The sequence below is a fragment of the Mobula birostris genome, chromosome 23 (genome assembly GCF_030028105.1).
Source record: "Mobula birostris isolate sMobBir1 chromosome 23, sMobBir1.hap1, whole genome shotgun sequence".
NCBI classification, from domain to species: domain Eukaryota; kingdom Metazoa; phylum Chordata; class Chondrichthyes; order Myliobatiformes; family Myliobatidae; genus Mobula; species Mobula birostris.
Window position 1 is genome coordinate 30,962,508 of NC_092392.1, and position 22,258 is coordinate 30,984,765.

The 22,258-nt window shown below is 39.9% G+C and overlaps 2 protein-coding genes across 6 annotated transcripts in view; one reads left to right on the forward strand and one right to left on the reverse strand.

Annotated features, from left to right (window-relative positions):
- The first annotated feature begins 6,370 nt into the window (after positions 1-6,370).
- Positions 6,371-8,019, forward strand: szl (sizzled). The gene is made up of 4 exons (XM_072241858.1): positions 6,371-6,663; positions 7,106-7,275; positions 7,416-7,508; positions 7,679-8,019. The coding sequence occupies exons 1-4, from the start codon at positions 6,371-6,373 to the stop codon at positions 7,984-7,986; spliced, it is 864 nt and encodes a 287-aa protein (XP_072097959.1). The 3' UTR covers positions 7,987-8,019.
- A 155-nt stretch (positions 8,020-8,174) lies between these two features.
- hdac10 (histone deacetylase 10) overlaps positions 8,175-22,258 on the reverse strand; it is a 39,606-nt gene continuing 25,522 nt past the window's right edge. For 3 of the 5 annotated variants that reach the window (XM_072241320.1, XM_072241321.1, XM_072241319.1), the window contains exons 18-21: positions 22,083-22,164; positions 15,950-16,138; positions 14,194-14,344; positions 8,175-9,849 (exon numbers count right to left, since the gene is read on the reverse strand). In XM_072241320.1, coding sequence (XP_072097421.1) covers positions 9,842-9,849; positions 14,194-14,344; positions 15,950-16,138; positions 22,083-22,164 — 430 coding nt within the window. In that variant the 3' untranslated portion in view covers positions 8,175-9,841. The remainder of the gene's footprint in view (positions 9,850-14,193; positions 14,345-15,949; positions 16,139-22,082; positions 22,165-22,258) is intronic. The other 2 variants (XM_072241324.1, XM_072241323.1) reach the window with 2 other exon arrangements.

Genomic DNA, 22,258 nt, shown 5'->3' on the forward strand with positions numbered 1-22,258 from the left:
GCATCACATCCTTACTCTCGTATTCTAGACTTCTTGAAATGAATGCTAACATGGCATTTGTCTTCCTCACCACTCACTCAATCTGCAAATTAATCTTCATGGTGTTCTGCTAATCTATTCAACCCTTCCTTATAACTCAGGGCCTCAAGTCCTGGCAACATCCTTGTAACTTTTCTCTACATTCTTTCAGTCTTACTGACATCTTTCCTGTAGGTAGGTGACCTAAATCGCACACAATACTCCAAATTAGGTCTGACCAACATCTTCTACAACTTCAACGTAACATCCCAACTCTTATACTTAGTGCCTTGATTTATGATGGCCAATGAGTCAAAAGTTCTCTTTATGACCCATTGCCACTTTCAAGGAAGTATGGACCTGTATTCCTAGAACCCTTTATTTTATCTCATTCCTCAGTGCCCTACCATTCACTGTGTAAGTCTTGCCCTGGTTTGGCCTCCCAAGGGGTAACATCTCATAATTGTCTGCATTAAATTCCATCTGCCATTTTTAGCCCAATTTTCCAGCTGGTTTAGATCCTGATTCTAGCCTTGATCGTCTGAAGAGAACAACATTATTTCCTGCATCTTAATGTTACAGGGACTGAAGCCATTAATCTTATCCCCATTACTTGTTCCATCCTCATAGTCAGTCTCATAAGTCAAGCCGTTGACTTCATCCATCAGCTCAGGAGATAGGTGAGACTGGATCCGATTGCTCCCAAACCTTGGTGTCATATTGGACCTAAGATTGCCAGGCAGAGAGAAAATGATTCAAAGATGTGCTGAAAATTTCCTTGAAGAAATACAACATTGCCGCTAGTACAGAAGAAATTTATACAGGAGTGTTTGTGGTTCCCATATTTTCCTCATCAGCCGCTTTGTAATCCACAAAACTAGAGAAGAAGCATATCACTCTCAATGCTCAGGGACTGCTCAAGGTGGAAGGAAACTTATTTCTACACAAGGAGACCATTTAGCCCCCAATAGAGGAATCACACCAATTTCTTTCCTCTTTTTTTTGTGTTTACTCCACAGCTTTCAAGATTTATTTATTTATTTACACATTTTTTATTTTTTATAGCTTTCAAGTTGCTTTCTATTCACCATTTACTCCCCTTTGATTTTTGTTTTGCCATTTACTGACACTAAGAATTTATAGTGCTGGAATATATCTGAGGATGTATCTGAGACCCAACATATTGATGCAGCTACAAAGAAGGCATGACAGCACCTACATTTCATTGGAAGTTTGGGGAGATTTGGAATGTCACTTGCAGATTTCTACAGATGTACCATGGGGAACATTGTAACTGACTGCATCACTGTCTGGTATAAGGGGCTTCCTCGCAGGATCAGAATGAGCTGCAGAGATTTGTAAACTTATTGGGCACTATCTTCCATAGTATCCAGGCCACCTTCAAGGAGTGATGCCTCAAAAAGGCAGCATCCACCTTAAGGACCCTCATCACCTTGTTCTCATGCTACCATCAAGGAGGAAGAACTGGAGCCTGAAGGCAAACACCCAACGATTCAGGAACAGCTTCTTCCCTTCTGCCATCAGATTTCAGAATGGACATTGAACCCATGAACACTACCTCACTACTTTATTTTTATTTTTGCACTACTTTGTTAATTTAATTATATATATAATTACTGCTGCTGCTAGGTTGACAAATTTCACGACACATGCCAGTGATAATAAGCCTGATTCTGATTTTGCCATTTTCCCCTATTATTATGTACTTCATTGTACTGCTGCAGCAAAGACAACAAATTTCATGACATATGCTAACGATATTAACCGTGATCCTGATTCTGGATTAACTCACCTGTATTTTATGGGGAACTGGGAGGAAACGAGAGCACCCAACCCATGAGGTCATGGGGAGGATGAGCAAATTCCACACAGCAACAAAGATCAGGAACAAATTCAAGCCCTTGGTGCTGTGAGGCACCTAACATTAAGATTCAGCAAGACAGATAAGGGTGAAGTGGGCTGGTGTCTACTTAAGAATGAAGTGTGAATACTTTAAATATTTATAAAGGACAATCAGACTGACCTCTATTTTCCATTTCTTTTAATTGGAAAGGGAGTCAGAGATGATTTGTGTCTTTGGATCTGGCGTCTGAGAGCCAGAGCTGGCACTGAGGAGTTTAATGATCAATTATTAAAATATCAGAATCAGAATTAGGTTTATTATCACCGGCATGTGTCCTGAAATTTGTTAACTTAGCAGCAGCAGTTCAATGCAATACATAATATAGAAGAAAAAAAGTAAGATCAATTACAGTGTACGTAACACACATCAAAGTTGCTGGTGAATGCAGCAGGCCAGGCAGCATCTCTAGGAAGAGGTACAGTCCACGTTTCGGGTCTCAGCCCAAAACGTCGACTGTACCTCTTCCTAGAGATGCTGTCTGGCCTACTGCATTAACCAGCAACTTTGATGTGTGTTGCTTGAATTTCCAGCATCTGCAGAATTCCTCGTGTTTACAGTGTATGTATATTGAATAGATTAAAAATAGTGCAAAACAGAAATAATATATATTAAAATAGTGAGGAAGTGTTCATGCGTTCATTGTCCATTTAGGAATCGGATGGCAGAGGGGAAGAAGCTGTTCCTGAATTGCTGAGTGTGTGCCTTCAGGTTTCTGTACCTCCTACCCGAGGGTAACAGTGAGCAAAGAGCATGGCCTGGGTGCTGGGGTCCTTAATAATGGACGCTGCCTTTCTGAGACACCGCTCCCTAAAAGTGTCCTGGGTACTTTGTAGGCTAGTACCGAAGATGGAGCTGACTAAATTTACAACCCTCTGCAGCTTCTTTCAGTTGTGTGCAGTAGCCCCCTCCCCCAAACCAGACAGTGAAACAGCCTGTCAGAATGCTCTCCACAGTACATCTATAGATGTTTTGAGTGTTATTTTTATTGATAAATATATTGGGACAGGGAGTATAATATTTTATTATAAAATATAAAAAACATTTTTATAATATAGTCTGTAACTATAGTTAATACAGTATTAGGCAATAGTCTTAGGCACATATATATAGCTAGGGTACCTAAGACTTTTGCACAGTACTGTATTTGTCAACGTGGAGCAGGGAGCAAGTTTGTAAATCTGGCGAGAGCAAAGGATGTTGGGAATGGGAAGGACTGAACCCTGAGGGAGGGTGAGGGAAAGGTGGCAGTGAAGGAGTGCCAAGGGTGGGCAGTGGAGAGGGGGAGGCACACCTAGCCTTGTGACACCAGGCAAGGTCATTTGATTCCAAACAATTGGTTTATTGATCATTACAGAATGTGCCTCTGGTGCTTCCCACTCCCTCCCCTTTCCCTTCCCCTTTTCCCAACCATGATTCTCCTTTCCCTGCCCCCTTCCCAGTCATAGTCCACAATAGAGACCCATATCAGAATCAGGTGTATCATCATTCACATATGTCAAGAAATTTGTTTTTTTTCTGTGGTAGCAGTAAAGTGCAATACACAAAATTACTACAGTACTGTGTAAACATCTTAGGCTCCACAGCTATGTATATGTGTCTAAGACTTTTGCACAGTACTGTAAAGGTTACAGTATATTAATTTAAAAATTTAAGGATTATAATCATTAACATATCATGAATTTCAGGGTATTTCACAATTATATTATCATAGATTTGAAAATAATATTAGCATAATTTTAAAATTATATTAACATTATATGAAAAAATTCCAGCTGTGCAGCAACAAAGGCTATGTGCATAGGAGCATTTCAGCTACTGTCCAGTCATGCACTCGTGCAGCTCAGAAGGAGGTAGCTTTCTTTTCACCACTCAGTTCTTCAACCAACCTGCATAACCTGAAGGACTGCATCAGTATAGCAACTCTATGAACATTCTGATGATCACTTTGTGCTATAATGGACTTTTTGTTCTAATTGTGTTTTTTTTCTTATAATGTTTGGATAATTTACGTTCAACTGGATAAATTATGTTTTATGTTCTTCTTGTGAATGCTACTTACACAATGTTATGTGCCTGTGACTTACTACAAGTAAGATTTTCATTGCAACCTTTAGACCCCACTTGGAGTACTGTGCTCAGTTCCGGTCATCTCATTACAGGAAGCATGTGGAGACTATAGAGACAGTGCAGAGGAGATTTACGAGGGGTGATTCATAAGTTTGTGGCCTAAGGTAGAAGGAGCCAATTTTAGAAAACCTAGCACATTTATTTTTCAACATAGTCCCCTCCTACATTTACACACTTAGTCCAGCAGTCGTGGAGCATACGGATCCGTTCTTTGTAGAAGTCGGCGTCTTGGACCTCCAGAAAGTGGTCCACAGCAAGGGTGATTGATATGTTCGTGGTCTAAGGTAGAAGGAGATGAGTTATTAACTTCAAACTTTCTGCAAAATCACTCAAAGAGTTGACCTGCATGTAACAACGTATAACTCATCTCCTTCTACGTTAGGCCACGAACATATCAATCACCCCTGCTGTGGAACACTTTCTGGAGGTCCCAGATGCCGACTTCTATAAAGAAGGGAACCGTATGCTCCACAACTGCTGGACTAAGTGTGTACATGCAGGAGGGGACTATGTTGAAAAATAAATGTGCTAGGTTTTCTAAAATTGACTCCTTCTACCTTGGGCCACGAACTTATCAATCACCCCTCATACAAGGATGTTGCCTGGATTGGAGAGCATGCCTTATGAAAGTAGGTTGAGTAAACTTGGTCTTTTCTCCTTGGAGCGAAGGAGGATGAGAGGTGACCTGATAGAGATGTACAAGATGATGAGAGGCATGGATCGTGTGGATAGTCAGAGGCTTTTCCCCAGGGCTGAAATGGCTAACATGAGGGGGCATAGTTTTAAGGTGCTTGGAAGTAGGTACAAGGGGGACGTTAGAGGCAAGTTTTACCACACAGAGAGTGGTGGATGCATGGAATGCACTGCCAGCGAAGGTGGTAGAGGTGAATACAATAGGGTCTTTTAAGAGACTCTTAGATAGTTACATGGAGCTTAGAAAAATAGAGGGCTACATGGTGGGTTAATTCTAGGCATCTTCTAGAGTAGGTTACATGGTCATTGTGGGCTGAAGGGCTTGTAATATGCTGTAGATTTCCTATATTTTATGTTCCATCACTAAGTACCCCCATCACCCAGGCCTTGCCCTCTTCTCATTGCTACCATCAGGGAGGAGGTACAAGAGCCTGAAGGCTCACACTCAACGATTCAGGAATAGGTTCTTCCCCTCTGCCATCCGATTTCTGAATGGACATCGAACCCAAACACTACCTCACTACTTTTTTAATTTCTATTTTGCAGTGCTTATTTAACTAACTATATACATATATACCTATTGTATTTCAGTTTTTTCTATTATTATGTATTACATCGTACTGCTGCCATAAAAACAACAAATTTCATGACATATGCCGGTGATATTAAACCTGATTCAGATTCTTAAGTAACACACATCAAAGTTGCTGCCTGGCCCGCTGCGTTCACCAGCAACTTTGATGTGTGTTGCTTGAATTTCCAGCATCTGCAGAATTCCTGTTGTTTTCAGATTCTTTAAGTGTTAGCTTCATGACAACTTTCTGAATATATATATATATATATATATATATATTTAAAAGTTCATTTATTTTGGATTACTCCATTTCCTTGCATTTATTTTATCAGGCACTGTGCAAATTTCACAAAATTACAAATGCCACGGCATTTGTCTGTGATTATAAACTTGATTCCGATACCAGGGCGCGGATGACCGCAGGAAGGCCGGCCAAGTATGCCTGGAAAATTGAAGTCTGCATATAGCTCACTTATCACAGAAAACATCAATTCATATTTAACGAGTTTGATTTTCTGACTGTGTAAACTTGCTGCTCGAACTGCAGACGTTAGAGTCAGAAACTCGTCTCCAGTGAAATGCTTGCATTCAAGATACGAGACGGGAGACAGTCAGCCTCGTCAGAAACCTTCTTTGTTTTCTTTCTCACTTCGTCGTTTGTCAAAATACCATAGAAACAAAGGAGTTTCAGGAGTCTGTCTGTCTATCTATTGAAAATTAACGCCAGTGCAGTTTCTTAAATTGATTCTATCTTTACTAGGGTTGTTAAAGATGTTTCTTAATTGATATTTAATGTTAATAAACGGAGGCACCTTGCGACAAAGAACGTTAACTAGATACAGTCTAATGACCCATTTGCCGATGACTCCGTGCCGATTGAAGAAAGTGTTTACAACTCTTGACTGGTCAATAGAAATTAAGGCTTATCTCAGATACTTTTGTTGGGCACTGATAGCAGATGGAATAGTTCGCAAGATATATAAATACAGCAACAAGAACAGAATAGTTTACAGCTGTCATTGCATCCTGTAGGAATGTCTCGTCGTATACGGAGATATCTCTTCTCACTGCTCTGTACCCTGCAGGCGGTGCTAATCAATTGCTTCGATATCGGAATATCGACCAAGTGTGTGGCCGTGCCTAAAGAAATGAGACTGTGCCAGAATGTCGGATACTCAGAAATGAGGCTTCCAAATTTGCTGGGCCACAAAACCCTAAATGAGGTTATTTCGAAGTCCGCGAAATGGGAGTCTCTGATTCGGACAGGATGTCATTCGCAGGCGGGAACGTTTCTCTGTTCCTTGTTTGCTCCAGTTTGCTTGGATACGTGAGTATTTTGCGGCTAGCGTTGATTACCTTGTCCAGTTAGTCAAGAGTTCAAAGTGAACTTATTTAAAAAGTATATATGTCACCATAGACAACCCTGAGATCTATTTTCTTGTAGGCATTCACAGCAAATACTAGAAACATAATAGATACAATGACGAGAAAATATGCAGATGCTGGAAATCCAAGCAACACAGACATGCTGGAGGAACTGCTGAGTTCCTCCAACATTTTGTGTAACAGTAGAATCATTGAAAGGCAGCACCCAGCAGAACACACAAACAATGTACAACAAGAAGCCGTGCAAATGTAAGTAATAATAAGTACATCAGCAATAAATATCGATAACACGAGGCCTTTAAAGTTACTTAGGATAATATGCTTGCGATTTATGAATGTGTAATAGTTGGGAGCATTAGAAAGTCTCATTACATTTGTTGCAGCTTCATCCAGCCGTGCAGGAGTATGTGTGTGGCTGTTCGGGACAGTTGTAGTCCGGTCCTTGCTTGCCTCGGTCTTTCTTGGCCTGACGCCCTTTCCTGCGATCGATTCCCAGCCGATGAAGACACCTGTTTAACATCGACCAGTGCAGAATCCACCGACTACCGAAAACGTAAGAATCACGGGCGCGATAAGAGAGCTTTCACGATGACGTCGTTACATCTCGTTTTTAAATACTAGCTAAAACGACAGCTTATTATAAGAGACATAACTTAAAAATAAAGTAGTTGTATTACTGTGTTTGCTGTTTAGTTTTCCCGAAGCCTATCTGCCAGGGTTGCCCGAATACAGAGGAACCGGGGGCGCACAGAACAGTTTTGCAGACATTGTGTCAAAACAACTTTGGTAAGATTTTTGTTTCGTTTTTTCTATGACAAATAAATAGCACATAAAACTGGGCAGTAGAAATTCAACCACTTGTATAAAAAATGTGCTTTTGGCTTAGTCCTTTGATTTGTGTGTCATATATGTCTATCTGAACAGTAGATGATGGTGCCTTATTTCTTCGTCCGCAGCTGTGAAGGTTACACTGACCAAACGGAGAAATGTTTCGGATGATTCCGAGTATAACTTGGCGGGACGGGTGGAAATAATCAGCCTTGGTTCATTGTTTCCCTTCGGAACTCGTACCGTTATTCAGCAATGGCTTCTCGTCAACGCAAACTGTGTGCAGAAAATGACCCGCAACGACCGAGCCGTGCAGTATGTCCTCATTGGGGACGTTCAGGACTCCAATATAATAGTAAATAAAATCTACTTGTGGCACAAGAAAAACACTCAATTGACCCTTGCCGCTCGGAAATGGAAACAACATAAATGTTAAACTGATATTGTAACAGTACTTGTGGATACATTATTGCACTCTTTTAATATACTTTAACTATTGTAAATATAAATTCATGTAAAATAATATACACGTAAACGCGCGGGTTAACGGTAGCTGGACAGTATGTCCTGATTAATAGTGTGTAACTTTGTTGTTGTACATAAATACAAACTCAACAACAGTTTTGATTTTTTTCTTTAATTTTAATGACATTGCCAATTCTGACTTAATTAATTTGAAATCAGTAAAATAGGACAAATACCAAATGAATATAAAAATCCAACACTTGCTATCCAGATGCTACTCTATTCCTGGATCAGGTTTGCAAAATTAATATTTACCCTTCAGGCTGATTGTTGGAATGAATTTTGGGACTACCCAACTTTATTTACATGGTGAATGGAGCTAAACTCAACAATCTGCATTTCATAAAGCACATTTAACATTAAGACGATTTGAAAGAGAGGTATCAAACACAAATTCAGACATAGACTTGTGCAAGGAGGCATTTAGGGCCGACAATCTATAGTTTAGTCAAAGACAAATTATCTGAAACTCTGCTGGCTGCTATGTACTATCAAGTTTGTAGAGGGAGGTAGGCAAGGTGTTCATTGGAAAACTGGCACAGAAGTACTTGTTCAGGTGAAGGGTTTTAACCTGAAACATCTGTCCATTCCCTCCAATAGATGCTGCCTGAACTGAGTTCCTGGAGTTTTTTGTGTGTTGCTCCAGATTCCAACATCTGCAGGCATTCGTATCTCTTTTAAAAAAAATGATCATTCTTGCTCAAGTCTTGTTGGTTCTGTTCATCCAGTTTGTGACAGTAAGTATTTCAGTAGCCTTGACCATTATGAAATCTTGGTAGTGCTTTTGTCCATTTGCCCATGGCAATACTGCAGAAAAGCTTACACATCATCTTATGCCGTGTCATATGATGTGGGCGATCATGGTCTTCCATCTGCCTTTAATCTGAGAAGTTCTAATAAGTTTTTTGAAACTTTTGCTTTGATGTAACTCATAAATGTCATGCACTTTCGACAACTTTTTCTTCCATCATTTTTTCTCGTCACTGCAAGATGATTGAGTTTCTCTTTCCTCAGTACATGTCCCAGAAATTCCAGTTGCCACTTCCTGATTGATGATTTCAGCTCTCTTTTTATTCCGGCTTTTTGCAACACTTCCTCATTTGTTACTCTGCCCTTCCATGATATTTTCATCATTCTCAAAAACCCTCATTTCTACAGCTTTGAGTCTTCCCTCAATTTGCAGCCTACACATGCAATTAGTAATTTATACCAGATCTTTAGTTTGTATGATAAAATGACAATTTTAATAATAAATGGAGAAATGCATAAAAACTTAAGGACTAAAGTCTTTAGGTTAGTCATTAAACAAATATAGCGTGTCATTTAATCTTCATTAGATATTGATTAATTCTGTATAAGGACACAATCATTAGAATAGTTCTATAGGTCATGATTGTATAGATGATGCTTTGATATTATGAACAATGCAAATGAAGATAATTTGTATTCTGGCATCCTTCCCTTTCCTTTTCAGTCCAGATGAAGGGTCACAGCCCAAAACATCGACTGCTTATTCATTTCCATAGATGCTGTCTGACCTGCTGAGTTCCTCCAGCATTTTGTGTGTGTTGCCGAAGAAAATCATCTTTACTTTTGTATATCAATTAATCTTTACAATTTAAGGACAAGAATGAATGCCAAAACAAAACTCTCCAGCGAAGACAGGGCTGTCAAAATAATGATGTTGATGAGGTTTCAAAAAATCTTGAATCTCCACATTCTGTGTTCTTTCATTCCAGGTGAAATTTAAAATCTGGCTCAACTGTTTAATATACTGCATTTAAGAAAAAGAAAAAAAATACAATGACACTATGCAATTTAAACTTAATCAGCAATTGAAGTTACACACCATTATTAGTTTGGATATAAAAAATATAATATTGCAACTGTTGGGCTTTCTCCAAATGATCAGATTCCTTCTTTCCTAGCCCTTTACCTTTCCAACCATTTGGCTTCACCAATCGCCATCTAGCTAGTCTCCTTGCTCTCCCCACTTTTTATTCTGGCATTTTCCTCCTTCCTTCTCAGTCTTGAAGGAGGGTCTTAGCCTGAAATGTCAACTGCTGCCTGACCTGCTGAGACCCTCCAGTGTTTTGTGTGTGTTGCACTAAATAATGAGTTATTCAGTAAGCCAGATCTACCGGTTACAGTACACTGATGCACACTTGCACAGTTTCTGCCTTGCAATAGCAGAGATGCAGGTTCAATCTTGACCTTAGGTGCTGTCTACACGGCAAGTGCATGTTTTCTTTGTGACTGCATGGGTTTTCCCAGAATGCCCCAACTTCCTACCATATTCTAGACTTGTGAATCACAAGGTTAAATGGTCACTGTAAAATTTCCCTAGCTTCTAGTAATAAAATCTTGGGAAAGCAGATGATAATGTGACAAAACTAACTAAAATTTATGCTAATAATAGTGGTTGATATCATTTACTTGGACTTTCAGAAGGCTTTTGACAAGATACCCCACAAGAGTTTAATAATCAAATTACAAGATTCAGGGTAAGGTGTGCGAATGGGTGCAGAATTTGCTCAAAAACAGAAAATGAGTCATAGTGAGAGGATCATTTCCACACCTAGAAAATGTTAAAAGTGGGGTTCTGCAGGGATGGGTTTTGGGGTTGCTGCTGTTTTTAATTTACATTAATGATTTAGATAAGCACATAACAAATAAACTAGTAAAATTTGCCACTGACACAAAATTAGGGGGATGGGCTGATAACATTCAGGCAGCAGAATCAATACAGTTAGATCTAAACAAATCCAGATTTGGGCAGATAAATGGCAATGGAAATTAATGTAAGTACATGTAAATTATTACATATAGGAAGTAGAAATATTAGATATAAACATACAATGGGGGGGTCTTGAGTTAAAAAGTGCACTGTACCAGAAGGATTTGGGCATCCCAGTAGACCTATCACTATCAACATCTAGACAATGCACAGAAGTGATTAGGAAGGATAATAGAATTTCAGTCTGTATAATGTGCTCATTAGAATTCAAGTCAAGAGACATTTTCCTTAAGCTGTTTAATGTGCTTGTGAGGCCACACCTTGAATACTGTTTACAATTTCAGTCTCCATATTGTGTGAGAGATGTGAAGGCACTGGAGAGAGTGCAGAGAAAGGTGACTAGACTCATTCCAGGTCTGCAGGCTATGAATTATAAAGAAAGACTGAAACAATTAAATCTTTTTTAGTTTAAGTAGTAGAATGAGAGGAGACATGATAGAAGTGTTCAAAATCATTAAGAGTATAAGTAAAGTGGATGCTAGCTGCTACTTCAAAAGTAATCCATCAACAAGGCCACGGGGCCTAGGACGAGACTGGTTAAGGGGGTATCTCAGACTAACATCAGGAAGCATTTCTTTACACAGTGATTTGTGGACACATGGAACAAAGTACCTAGTTGTGTAGTTGAGAGTAGTACCTTAGAGACTTCCAAGTCTAAACTCGATAGTAATTTCAACATACTATGTGAATAGGAATTTGGCAAGGTTTGTTGGGCTGAATGGCCTGTTCTTGTCAAAAGCTTTCTACTGTTTTAATGTTCTAAAAAGTAAAAATAGGATTAATGTGGTATCTGTATGAGTGGGTGGTTGATGTTCAGTGAGGATTCAATTGGCCAAAGGACCTATTCTCATGCCATATCTCACAATGATTCTATAACTAAGAAGACCGCAGTTTCCTTTGTGCCCCCATTCGGATAACCTTAGAGCTACTGCCTGATTTCCAATGAGGCAGATCCCAACACATTATTGAGAAAATGAAGGCAATGATAATATCTGTAATGGTTACATATGGCTTACTCTGTACACGCAGTTGAAACAACGGACTGAAGATTATGCAAAAATATGTTCAGGTGCTAGAGTAGTGCAGGTGGCAATGCATCTCTACCAAAGGAGGTGTAATGTGTTTCTTCCTTCCACTAGCTTGCAGTCACCCTTGGGCAAAGTGTAGCACCTGCTTAGCCTCCCCTACCCCCAATCAGGGCCACGTAAAGCCATGGGAGCAGGTGGTGAATGGTCGTATGAGCAGCTGGTGCATATCACACATCCTGGTTATGTGACCACTGATGCCAGGCAGACAATCTCTGAAGAGTATTGATAATGGCTGAGATCACCCGTCCACTGCCCAGAAGAAAGCAGTGGCAAACCAGTTATGTGGAAAAATTTGCCAAGAACAATCATGGTCATGGAAAGACGATGTTTGACCAAGTCATACAACTGATGATGATGATGCTAGAATTGTTGTGGACCCCTAGGTTTTGGACGGTCACTTTAAGGCACAAGAGAGAACTGAGAGTAACTTTTGGATTTCTGCTGAGAGAGAGAGAGAGGCAGAGTCTGCCTTTCAGCTCGTGTTTACACTTTTACAAGGACACTGACTACTGCTGTCAGCTTCTGGATTGCCATGGAAAAAGAAAAAGGGGGAGGGGGAGAGGGGGATATTTGATGGACAATTGATGTTATGGTTTCTCTGCAGCATGTTTACTTTTTACAAGGACAGTTACAGACACAGAGAAACACATGCTCAGAGTCAAGATGGATTCAGTCGATGGAAGACACCTGTGAGTCGGTCGCTGGTTTAAACTTTCAGTAGCCCAAAAGGGGTGAGTTGAGATTGATCCTGACTACTGACAAATGACTCTCACAAGTTGTCTGCAACTAGAACAAGTTTGCAGGAAGAGAAGAGGGGAGAGGAAGGTTTGAAACAGAAGAAACCTAGTGACAAAGAGATCACTGTTTGGACTCTCTCTCTAAGTAGCCCGTGAAGGTGAGTTTGAGTTCCATTCGAATACGAAGGTGTGACTGTCACATAGTTAATCCACAGGAGTGGGTTCTCTGGTGAGGGGAGTACCTTTGTGAATACCACTTGTGTGTTACCCTTGTTTGGGCGTGGTAGTTTACTGAAGAAAGGCACCCCTGTGGCAAATCACTGTTGGAGTTATTTCGTATGTCGTGGAACTGGATAAGTGGCTATCACATTGAGTGTTTGGGGTAACCTTGTGGAATCTACCAGTGTGTCGACCCTTGCCTGGGTGGTAGTTCCTTTGAAGAGGGTCCCCTTTGTGATAAGCTACTGTTGGTGATAATCCATACGTGGACCCTGTTGGAGTATCCTGTGGCCACCACTTTGGGATGACCCGTAGCTGAGTCCAGGTGTGGTACCACTTGTGCTGGGAGGATATTCGCTGAAAATCACTGTCGGTGATACTTTGTGTGTGGAGTGGAACAACTTCAGAGATAAAACCTACTACTATTGTTATCTTGTATTGCTATCATGGAATCTGTAGAATATTGACATGATTGCCTTCTCTCAACATTTACCCTGGATTACAAATATCTCTCTCTCATCACCTATTCTGTGGATGAACTGAACTTTCATACTTTACCATCTCAAGACTCTAAGCCTTGTTTCCCCCAAGCTCAATAGATCGGGAGTTCTATTTACACACATTTATACACGTAACACTGTTAACCTGTTTGATTTATCTGGTTATATATTACTGTTTTGCATAGTTGCTAATAAAACTAGAGTTTGTTAAAAGCAAAACCAGACTAAAGATGTGTTCCATTTCTGCTGGTTCTGTAACCCGTTACGGGGTATGTAACAGAATAGACCCAAGAAAGGAAGTATGGACAACTGTTCCTCTTTCCTGAAATGAATTGTTTGATTTTATTTCACAAAGATAACCAGAATTAACAAGTCAATGCAGAGGTGAAAAACAACTACACTGCAAACTTAACGGGTATCATGGTTCTTTAGAGGAATGATCATCAGATCAATGAATGGAAGGTTTAATTACTTTAAGTGCATTAACACAACAAATGGAATTTAAAGTCATCTTTTACCAAGTCTATTTCCATTTCAGAATGGTGAAACAATTGTATGTAACATTATTTTTTGAAACACTTTGAGGGAAGAAAAAGAAAATTACAGTAATTCCTCAATTTGTGGTATAACCCTTCGTGTCACTATAAAAAGTTTCTGACCTTGGATAGAGTAATAGCAGTTACCTGTATTAAAGAAAGGACTGAGGGACAGAAATGACCATGAATTGCATTACTGATATTTAATCCTTCTGGAATATGTAAAGATTTTTTTGCTTACCACTGTTCTGAACTAATTTCCAGTGCTGCTTCAGTTCTTGCTTAAGTTTCATCAGCATGAGTACATTTTCTTGATTTAAAACAAGAGATCCTACTGCAGGTAAAGTGTCACCTAGCAAGGAACTTGTCAAAGTCTCCACAAGGTCAGAAGCCTAAGAAAAAAAAATCTATTTAAGATGATACTGGATTTTAATACAAAATTCCCTTTCAGTAACTTTTAAGGCAAACTAGGTTAGTGCTGTCATGTTAGCTTAAAAAAAATCAGTATTTCCCAGTTTACTTCAACTTTCCCTATATTGTCTATTCAAAGTTCAAAACAAATTTTATTATTGAAGTACATATATTTCACCATATACAATCCTGAGATTCATTTTCTTGTGGGCATACCCAACAAATCTATAGAATAGTAACTATAACAGGATCAATGAAAGACCGCCCAACCTGGGCGTTCAGAGTGCAGAAGACAACAAACTGTGCAAATACAAATATAAATAAACAGCAATAAGTAACGAGAGCATGAGATGAAGAGTTCTTGAAAGTGAGTCCAATGGCTATGGGAACATGTTGCTGATTGTGCAAATTAAGTTGAGTGAAGCTATTAACCCCTTTTGTTCAACAACCTGATGGTTGAGGGGTAGTAACTGTTCCTGAACCCAGTGGTGTGAATCCTGAGGCTCTTGTACTTTTTACCTGATGGCAGCAGCGAGAAGAGAGCATGGCCTGGATGGTGGGGATCCCTGATGATGGATGCTTCTTTCCTATGACAGTGTTTCAAGTAGGATGTGTTCAATGGTGGGGAGGGCTTTACCTGTGATGTATTGGGCCAAATCCATTACTTTTTGGAGGATTTTCCTTTCAAGGGCATTGATGTATCCATACCAGGCTGTGATGCAGCCAGTCAATACACTCTCCACTACACATCAATTGAGGTTAGTCAAAGTTTTAGATGTTATGCTGAATCTCTGGAAATTCCTAAGGGAGTAGAGGAGCAGCCATGCTATCCTTACAACTGCACTTGCGTGCCAGGCCCAGAACAGGTCCTCTGAAATAGTAACGCCTAGAAATTTAAAGCTGCCAACCTTCTCCACCTCCGATGAGGACTGGCTCATGGACATCTGGTTTCCCTCTCCCGAAGTCTACAATCAGTTCCTTGGTCTTGTTGACATTGTGTGAGAGATTGTTGTTATGACACCACTCAGCCAGATTTTCAATCTCCTCCCTTCAATGTCCTGTTAGTACTTTTTCTTCTTGTGTCCTTTCAAAGTCATGAGATCATCAATGATGGGCATAAGAGCAGTGGCTTAATGAATGATGACAGCAGGATTTGCAGTCACAAAAACTCCTAGAGCCAAGTGGTGGACACGTATGTCACTGTTATGGCCCCAGTGCTATGTGACTTGAGGAATGGTTTCACAATACTGTCAGTTGGCATAGATCAGCTAGAGCCAACTTATTGACAATTCAGCATGGAAACAAACCTTTCAGCTTATTTTTGGATCTGACTAACCAATCTGACCTACAGGAAGTGGGTCAGAATATACGTATACATGTGTTCCTTAGTGATAATTTAGTCAGCAAAGCCTTGTAGCAATAAAGCTTTTGTAGTACTAGTACCAGGCCAGAAATCTGTAAATACAACAGGATTGGCCATTTTAAACACAGGGCTCGTGTACATTGATGCAAAGTAAATATGTTAAACCGTTGCAAACAAAAAAATTGATCTGTAGCCTAAAAGAATTCAGTTAATTTTAACATACCTGGCTTATTACAAGAATCTGACCTTCAGCAAACAACTGGAGTAACTGTGTCAAGTGAGCTAGTGCGAGTGCTTCAATTCCAGTGTTACCTCCCACAGCCAAAATCACGAGTTCAGGTCTGTGGCTATATGCCAGAGGTAAAATTAACTCAAATGTTGCATATAGAAGATCCCCATCGCATTCATTATCCTGCGAGAAACAAATTTCACAAATTGAATACGTGAATGGTTACATCTTAAAAAGAAAGCAGCACAGGCAAGTGGCATTGAACATTGGACTGCTGGCTGCTGCAGTTAGGCTGGCAATCGGTCAGAGCACTTTTTCTGATTTTAAGTCTCTCCTTCCAGGAAAGATACAATATCTCCAAATATTGGAAATTCTCTTAAAAATATAAGCATTGGCCCAAATTAGGAGGCTTTAAGTGGAAATACTAGAATTTAAGGTGCAATAAAAAAAAATCAAGAATGTGCTCTTGTTGCAGTGATAACAATTAAAAATATATTTTAAACCCACTAGTTCATACTAAATACAGAAAAGGAAACGTACAGTATATATATTAAACAACTGCACAAAGATTCAGAGAACAGAACTGAGTGATGTAAGCAGTCCAATATCACTGAATTTTAACCTTAGGTAACCTGCAATATGTAATTCCCACAAGTATGCTCACATCATTTACGCTGTTCTTTTCACAACTTCAGTTATTCTGAGTGTTGAATTCTGAACATATTAAAAGACAATTAGTGCTGTATTTAGTAAAGTTTCAGTTTTCACATTGATGATGAGATGTTCATGTAGTTTTTATTTCTAATCCTTAAAACAGGGGTTCTTAACCTAAGGTCTACGGACCCCTTACAGGTCTGTGGATAGATTCCCGGGGGGGGGGGGCGGGAGGGGTCCATGAACTTTTTTTAAGATTATGAGGACACGCAGTCCTCTTTTATTGTCATTTAGTAATGCAGACATCCCACCTCTCCCAGAAGTTCCGGGAGTCTCCCGCATATTAATAGTGGCTCTCTGATGCCTGCAAGTTATATACAATATCATGGAAATCAATTTTTTTGAGAGCGAGAGAGAGAAAGCAAGAGAGAGCCCGAGAAAGAGAGAGAGCGTGTGCAAGCGACGAGAGAGAGAGAGAGAGAGCGTGCGCGAGCGACGAGAGTGCACGCGCGCGCCATGGCAGACTGTTCCAAAAAAAAAGTACGTCACCCCAGACTACCCTAAAGTGTAGCCCTGCCTAATAGGGGTCAAAAATAATGCCAGTGTTGCTTGCTGCACTGTTTGCAACAGTGACTTTTCTATTGCCCATGATGGGTTAAGACCGTAAAAGTCATGTTGAGGTGAGTTTAACAGGTGTCATTCGTTCATTAGCATAGCTAACGTTATTTAAACTAGATGGCTAGCTGCTCTATTGCAGACATCCCACTTCTCCCAGAAGTTCTGGGAGTCTCCCGCAAATGGATGGTGCTACCTCCCTGAAATGAGTTTTTGCAGGTTGGTATGTCTGGTAATGCATGCATTAAGAAATGATGAAATGTTCCTCCGGTGTGATATCACAGAAACACAAGACAGACCAAGACTGAAAAACTGACAAAAACCACATTATAACATATAGTTACAACAGTGCAAGCAATACCGTAACTTGATGAAGAAAAGGCCATAGGAACTTGGATAGAAAAAAAATGTACATCTTTATTTTCATGAACCTCTAACTGAAATTTAACATTTCCTTCAATTATGAATGTAGGCAACAAACCACAGTACTATTAGCACTATCTGTAACTTTTCACCAATAGCAATCACAGATAGTTTCATTTCACATTTCATGTTACAATACATTATTTTGAGTAGAGGTCCATAGGCTTCACTGGAATGTCAGAGGGGTCTATGGCTTAAAAACAGTTAAGAACTCCTGCCTAAAAGCGTTCATTGTTTGAATAATATACACCATTCAGAAACTCCTATTGCGAATTCCTGATGAAACATTACAAATAAACCAGTAATTTCCGGTGTCTTGCTGTATATCAGTTTCAATTCCAGTTAGAAATTCCACCTTTACAGCTCACTTTCACCTTATTCAATCGCTTCTAGGACAAAGAGGTTAGGTTTATTTATACAGAGAAATAACAAGTAATTCAGTGCATTCTGTATATCCCACATACATGGATATGGACCAAATAGCAAAACAACTCTGCTAAATTGTTAGAATTAAATCTAGACCTCAACAATTAATAAAGATTTCTCCATTTGGCAGTTTCACGCACAGTATTAAGTAAAGGTGCCTACTTGCCTTGGATTTCATTATATCCCATGGAGTAATTAATTTTTTGTTTCTGCATGGGTACCTAATTGATTTTATACATACAGTATTACAGAAGCAGCATATTACAAAAACAGTAGTCTTGTTCTGACTATTAAAATAATGGATTGCAATTTAGACCATAAGATATAGGAACAGAATTAGGCCATTTGGCCCATTGGGTCTGCTCTGCTATTTCATCACGGTTGATCCATTTTCCCTCTCAGCCCTAGTGTCCTGCCTTCTTCCTGTATCCCTTCATGCCCTGACTAATCAAGAATCTATCAACCTCTGCCTTCAAAATAACCAATGACCTGGCCTCCACAGCCGCCTGTGGCAACGAATTCCAAAGATTCACGATTCTCTGGCTAAAGAAATTCCTCCTCATCCAAGTGGATGTCCCTCTATTCTGATCTGAATGTTTTGATTTAAATATGATGGGAAGCAAGCTATGATTTTAGGGAGATTTGTTATGCTTTAATAATGCCTAATTCTTTTTGTTCCTTATCTTCTTCCATCTAGTGAACTAGCATCCCAATCACATCTGGGCATTTGGTCTGTCAAACTATAGCCAGGTTTATGGTTTTAATTGATTTTGTTGTCATGTTTAGTTTAGGGAGTTGAATCTTCTGTATCTATTCACTTGTCAGCAAAGGATGTGAACATGCAGAGGAGAAGGTACCTGGTTGTTTCCAGGTCCTTTAAGACAGAGTGGTAGATGTGTATATGGATTTTAGCAAGGTGTTCAACAAGGTTCCCATGTTGGCATCATTCAGAAAGTCAGGAGACATAGGTTCCGGGAAACTCTGATGCATAAATTCAGAACTGGCTTGCCACAGAAGGCAGAGGGTGGTACTAGATGGAGCATATTCTGCCCAGAGGTCAGTGACCAATGGTGTTCCATAGGGATCAGTCCTGGGACACCCTGCACTTTGTGATTTTTATAAATGACTTAGATGAGTAAGTGGAAGGGTGAGTTAAGTTTGCAGATGACACGAAGATTTGTGGTGTTGTGGATAGTGTAGAGGGTAATTGAAGGTAAAAACAGGACATTGATAGGGTGCAGAACTGAGCTGAGAAGTGGCATATGGAGTTCAATGCAAAGAACTGTAAAGTGATACAGTTTGAAAGGTCCAACTTGAGGGCAGATGGTTAATGGCAGGATTCTTAGCAGTGCGTTAGAACAGAGGTATCTTGGGGTCCACCATGATAAACAGATTCCTCAAAGTTGCTATACAAGTTAATAGGATAATTAAATAGGCACATCATGTGTTGGTCTTCATTAGTTGGAGGATTAAGTTCAAGAGCCACGAGGTAATGTTGCAGCTCTATAAAATCCTGATTAGATCACACTTGGAGTATTGTGTTCAATTCTGGTCACCCCATTATAGGAAGGATGTGGAAGCTTTAGAAAGGATGCAGAGGAGATTTACAAGGATGCTGCCTGGATGAGAGAGGATGCCTTATAAGGAAAGATTGAGTGAGCTAGGTCTCTTTTCTTTGCAGCAAAGAAGGATTAGAGGTGACTTGATAGTGGTGTACAAAGTGACAAGAGGCATAGATAGGGTAAATGGCCAGTACCTTTTCCACAGGAAGAAATGGCTAATATGAGAGTGCATTATTAATGTGGAATGCTGCAAGTCTGATTCACTGATTTATTGGTGGATGGCAATAACAGATGGCAGGGGAGCTGCGTGGCCTCGGTCGTAGTGAGGACTAGGCCTTAAGCTGTGGTGTTGCCTGTTTACAGCCACCCAGGAGAGAGGTGTTGGAGTTGGTGCGCTCTAGTGGAGTGCTAGGGGCAGTGTGGCGTGGCATCCAAGCTGGAGTCAGTGCTATCCCCCAGTGTTCGCTCAGCAGAAGACAAGCCATATTGTGTTCAAGTGCAGACTGCTGCACCATTCATGCATTCAGGGTCTTGGACTTTATTTTTCGTGTGACTGTATTTTGCTGATATCTTATATATGCTTGCTATCTTATAAGTGCTATACGTGTCCTGACGAAGGGTCTTGGCCCGAAACGTCGACTGTACCTCTTCCTAGAGATGCTGCTTGGCCTGCTGTGTTCACCAGCAACTTCTATGTGTGTTGTGTGCTATACGTGTCTTGTGCTGTTTATGATCGTTGGTACTATGATTTGCACCTTGGCCCCAGAGTAACACTGTTTTGTTTGGCTGTATTTATGTACAGTTGAATGATAATTAAACTTAAACTTTTAATGTGATTTGAGGAAAATATGGGGATATGTCAGAGGTAGTTTTGTTTTTACAGAGGGTGGTAAGTGCATGGCTAGTGGTAAGGGTGGGGGTCATTAGAGATATTTACAGGCTCTTAGACACATGGATGAAAGAAAACTGGAGGTTCATTTTGGAGGGAAGGGTTAGATTGATCTTGGAACACGTTACAGGTTCGCACAACACCATGGACCGAAGGGCCTGTACTGTTCTATGTTCTGTGTTTCAGTTATGGGGAGATACTAGATTGGCAGGGTTTGTTCTCCTAGCAGCAGAGGAATTTGAAGGGATGGTCTTTCACTGATTCTATTGTGTTTCTTATATTTACTGTGAATACCAGGAAGAAAATGAATCTCAGGGTTGTGTATGTGACATATAGATATGTACTTTGATAATAAATCTATTTTGAACTTTAAACCAGATATATGTACGTCAAGGTTATCAGGGGCTTGGACGGGGGGGGGGGGAGGGGGGGACGGGAGGGGGTTATTAAGCAAATTTTCCCTACTAGGGGGATGTCAAATTGGGAAGATATAGGTTTAAGGTGAGGTGCAAGAGGGTTACATTGGAACGGAAGAATTTTTTTCACATCCAGTGGGTGGGTATCATCTGGAATGTAAATGATGGAAATGGTACCCACACAACACTCAAGTAGTACCTTGATGAACACTTGATTCACCAAGACACAAGAAGGCTACAATCAAAGTCTGATATGTAGAATCAATATAAAATGTCATTAATTGATAAGCATGGAAAGAGTGGATCTGAGTGACCTGTCTCTGGGCTATATTATTCTATCAGTCTACAAAAGGAAACCATTGTTTTTCCACCTCTCCAAGCCTTCCTCATCATTCAGAATCAGAATCTGGTTTATTATCACTGACATATGTCGTGAAATTTGTAATTTTGATGCATCAGTACAGTGCAAGACATAAAAATTACCATCAGTTACAAAAATAAATAAATAAAAAATACTAAAGAGGAATAATGAGGTAGTGGTCATGGATTGTTCAGAAATCTGATGGCAGAGGGAGGGAAGCTGTTCCTAAAATGTTGAGTGTGGGTTTCCAACATCTCCTGCAACTCCTCCCTGATGGTAATAATGAGAAGAGAGCATGATGTGAATGGTGAGGTTCCTTAATGATGGATACCACCTTCTTGAGACACTACCTCTTGAAGACATTCTCAGTGGTGGGGGGGATTACACCTGTGATGGAGTGGCTGAGTCTATAGCCCTCTACAGCAGGGGTTCCCAACCAGGGGTCCACGGACCCCTTGCTTAATGGTATTGATCCATGCCATAAAAAAGGTTGGGAACCCTTGCTCTATAGTCTCTTTCGATCCTGACCATTGGAACCTTCATAGCAGGTGGGTGACGTAAACAGTCAGAATGCTGTGCATACATACATCTGTAGAAACTTGCAAGAGACTGCAAATCATTTGTCAATGTTGAAGCAAGGAACCTTTACTGAATCCTTTAAACTAGTTATCAACCACCAGGAAATTCCAAATTATCTAATTAATGGAATATAAAGCATTCCCAAACTGAATTTGGCATGCATTTCCATGATAATTATGCCATAGCCATTTTCTACACTTACCTCTTTCCAGCAAATCGGGATAAAGTAATTGTTTACTCCCATTGTGTCATGCTTCCTACATATGTACACCACCAGGATTTTTCTGAAAATAACATTTCAAAAAAACTTCATATAATTTTCAATATTAGTTTTTCTTAAGTTCAAATCCAAGTTCAAGTTTATTGTTATTCAACTGT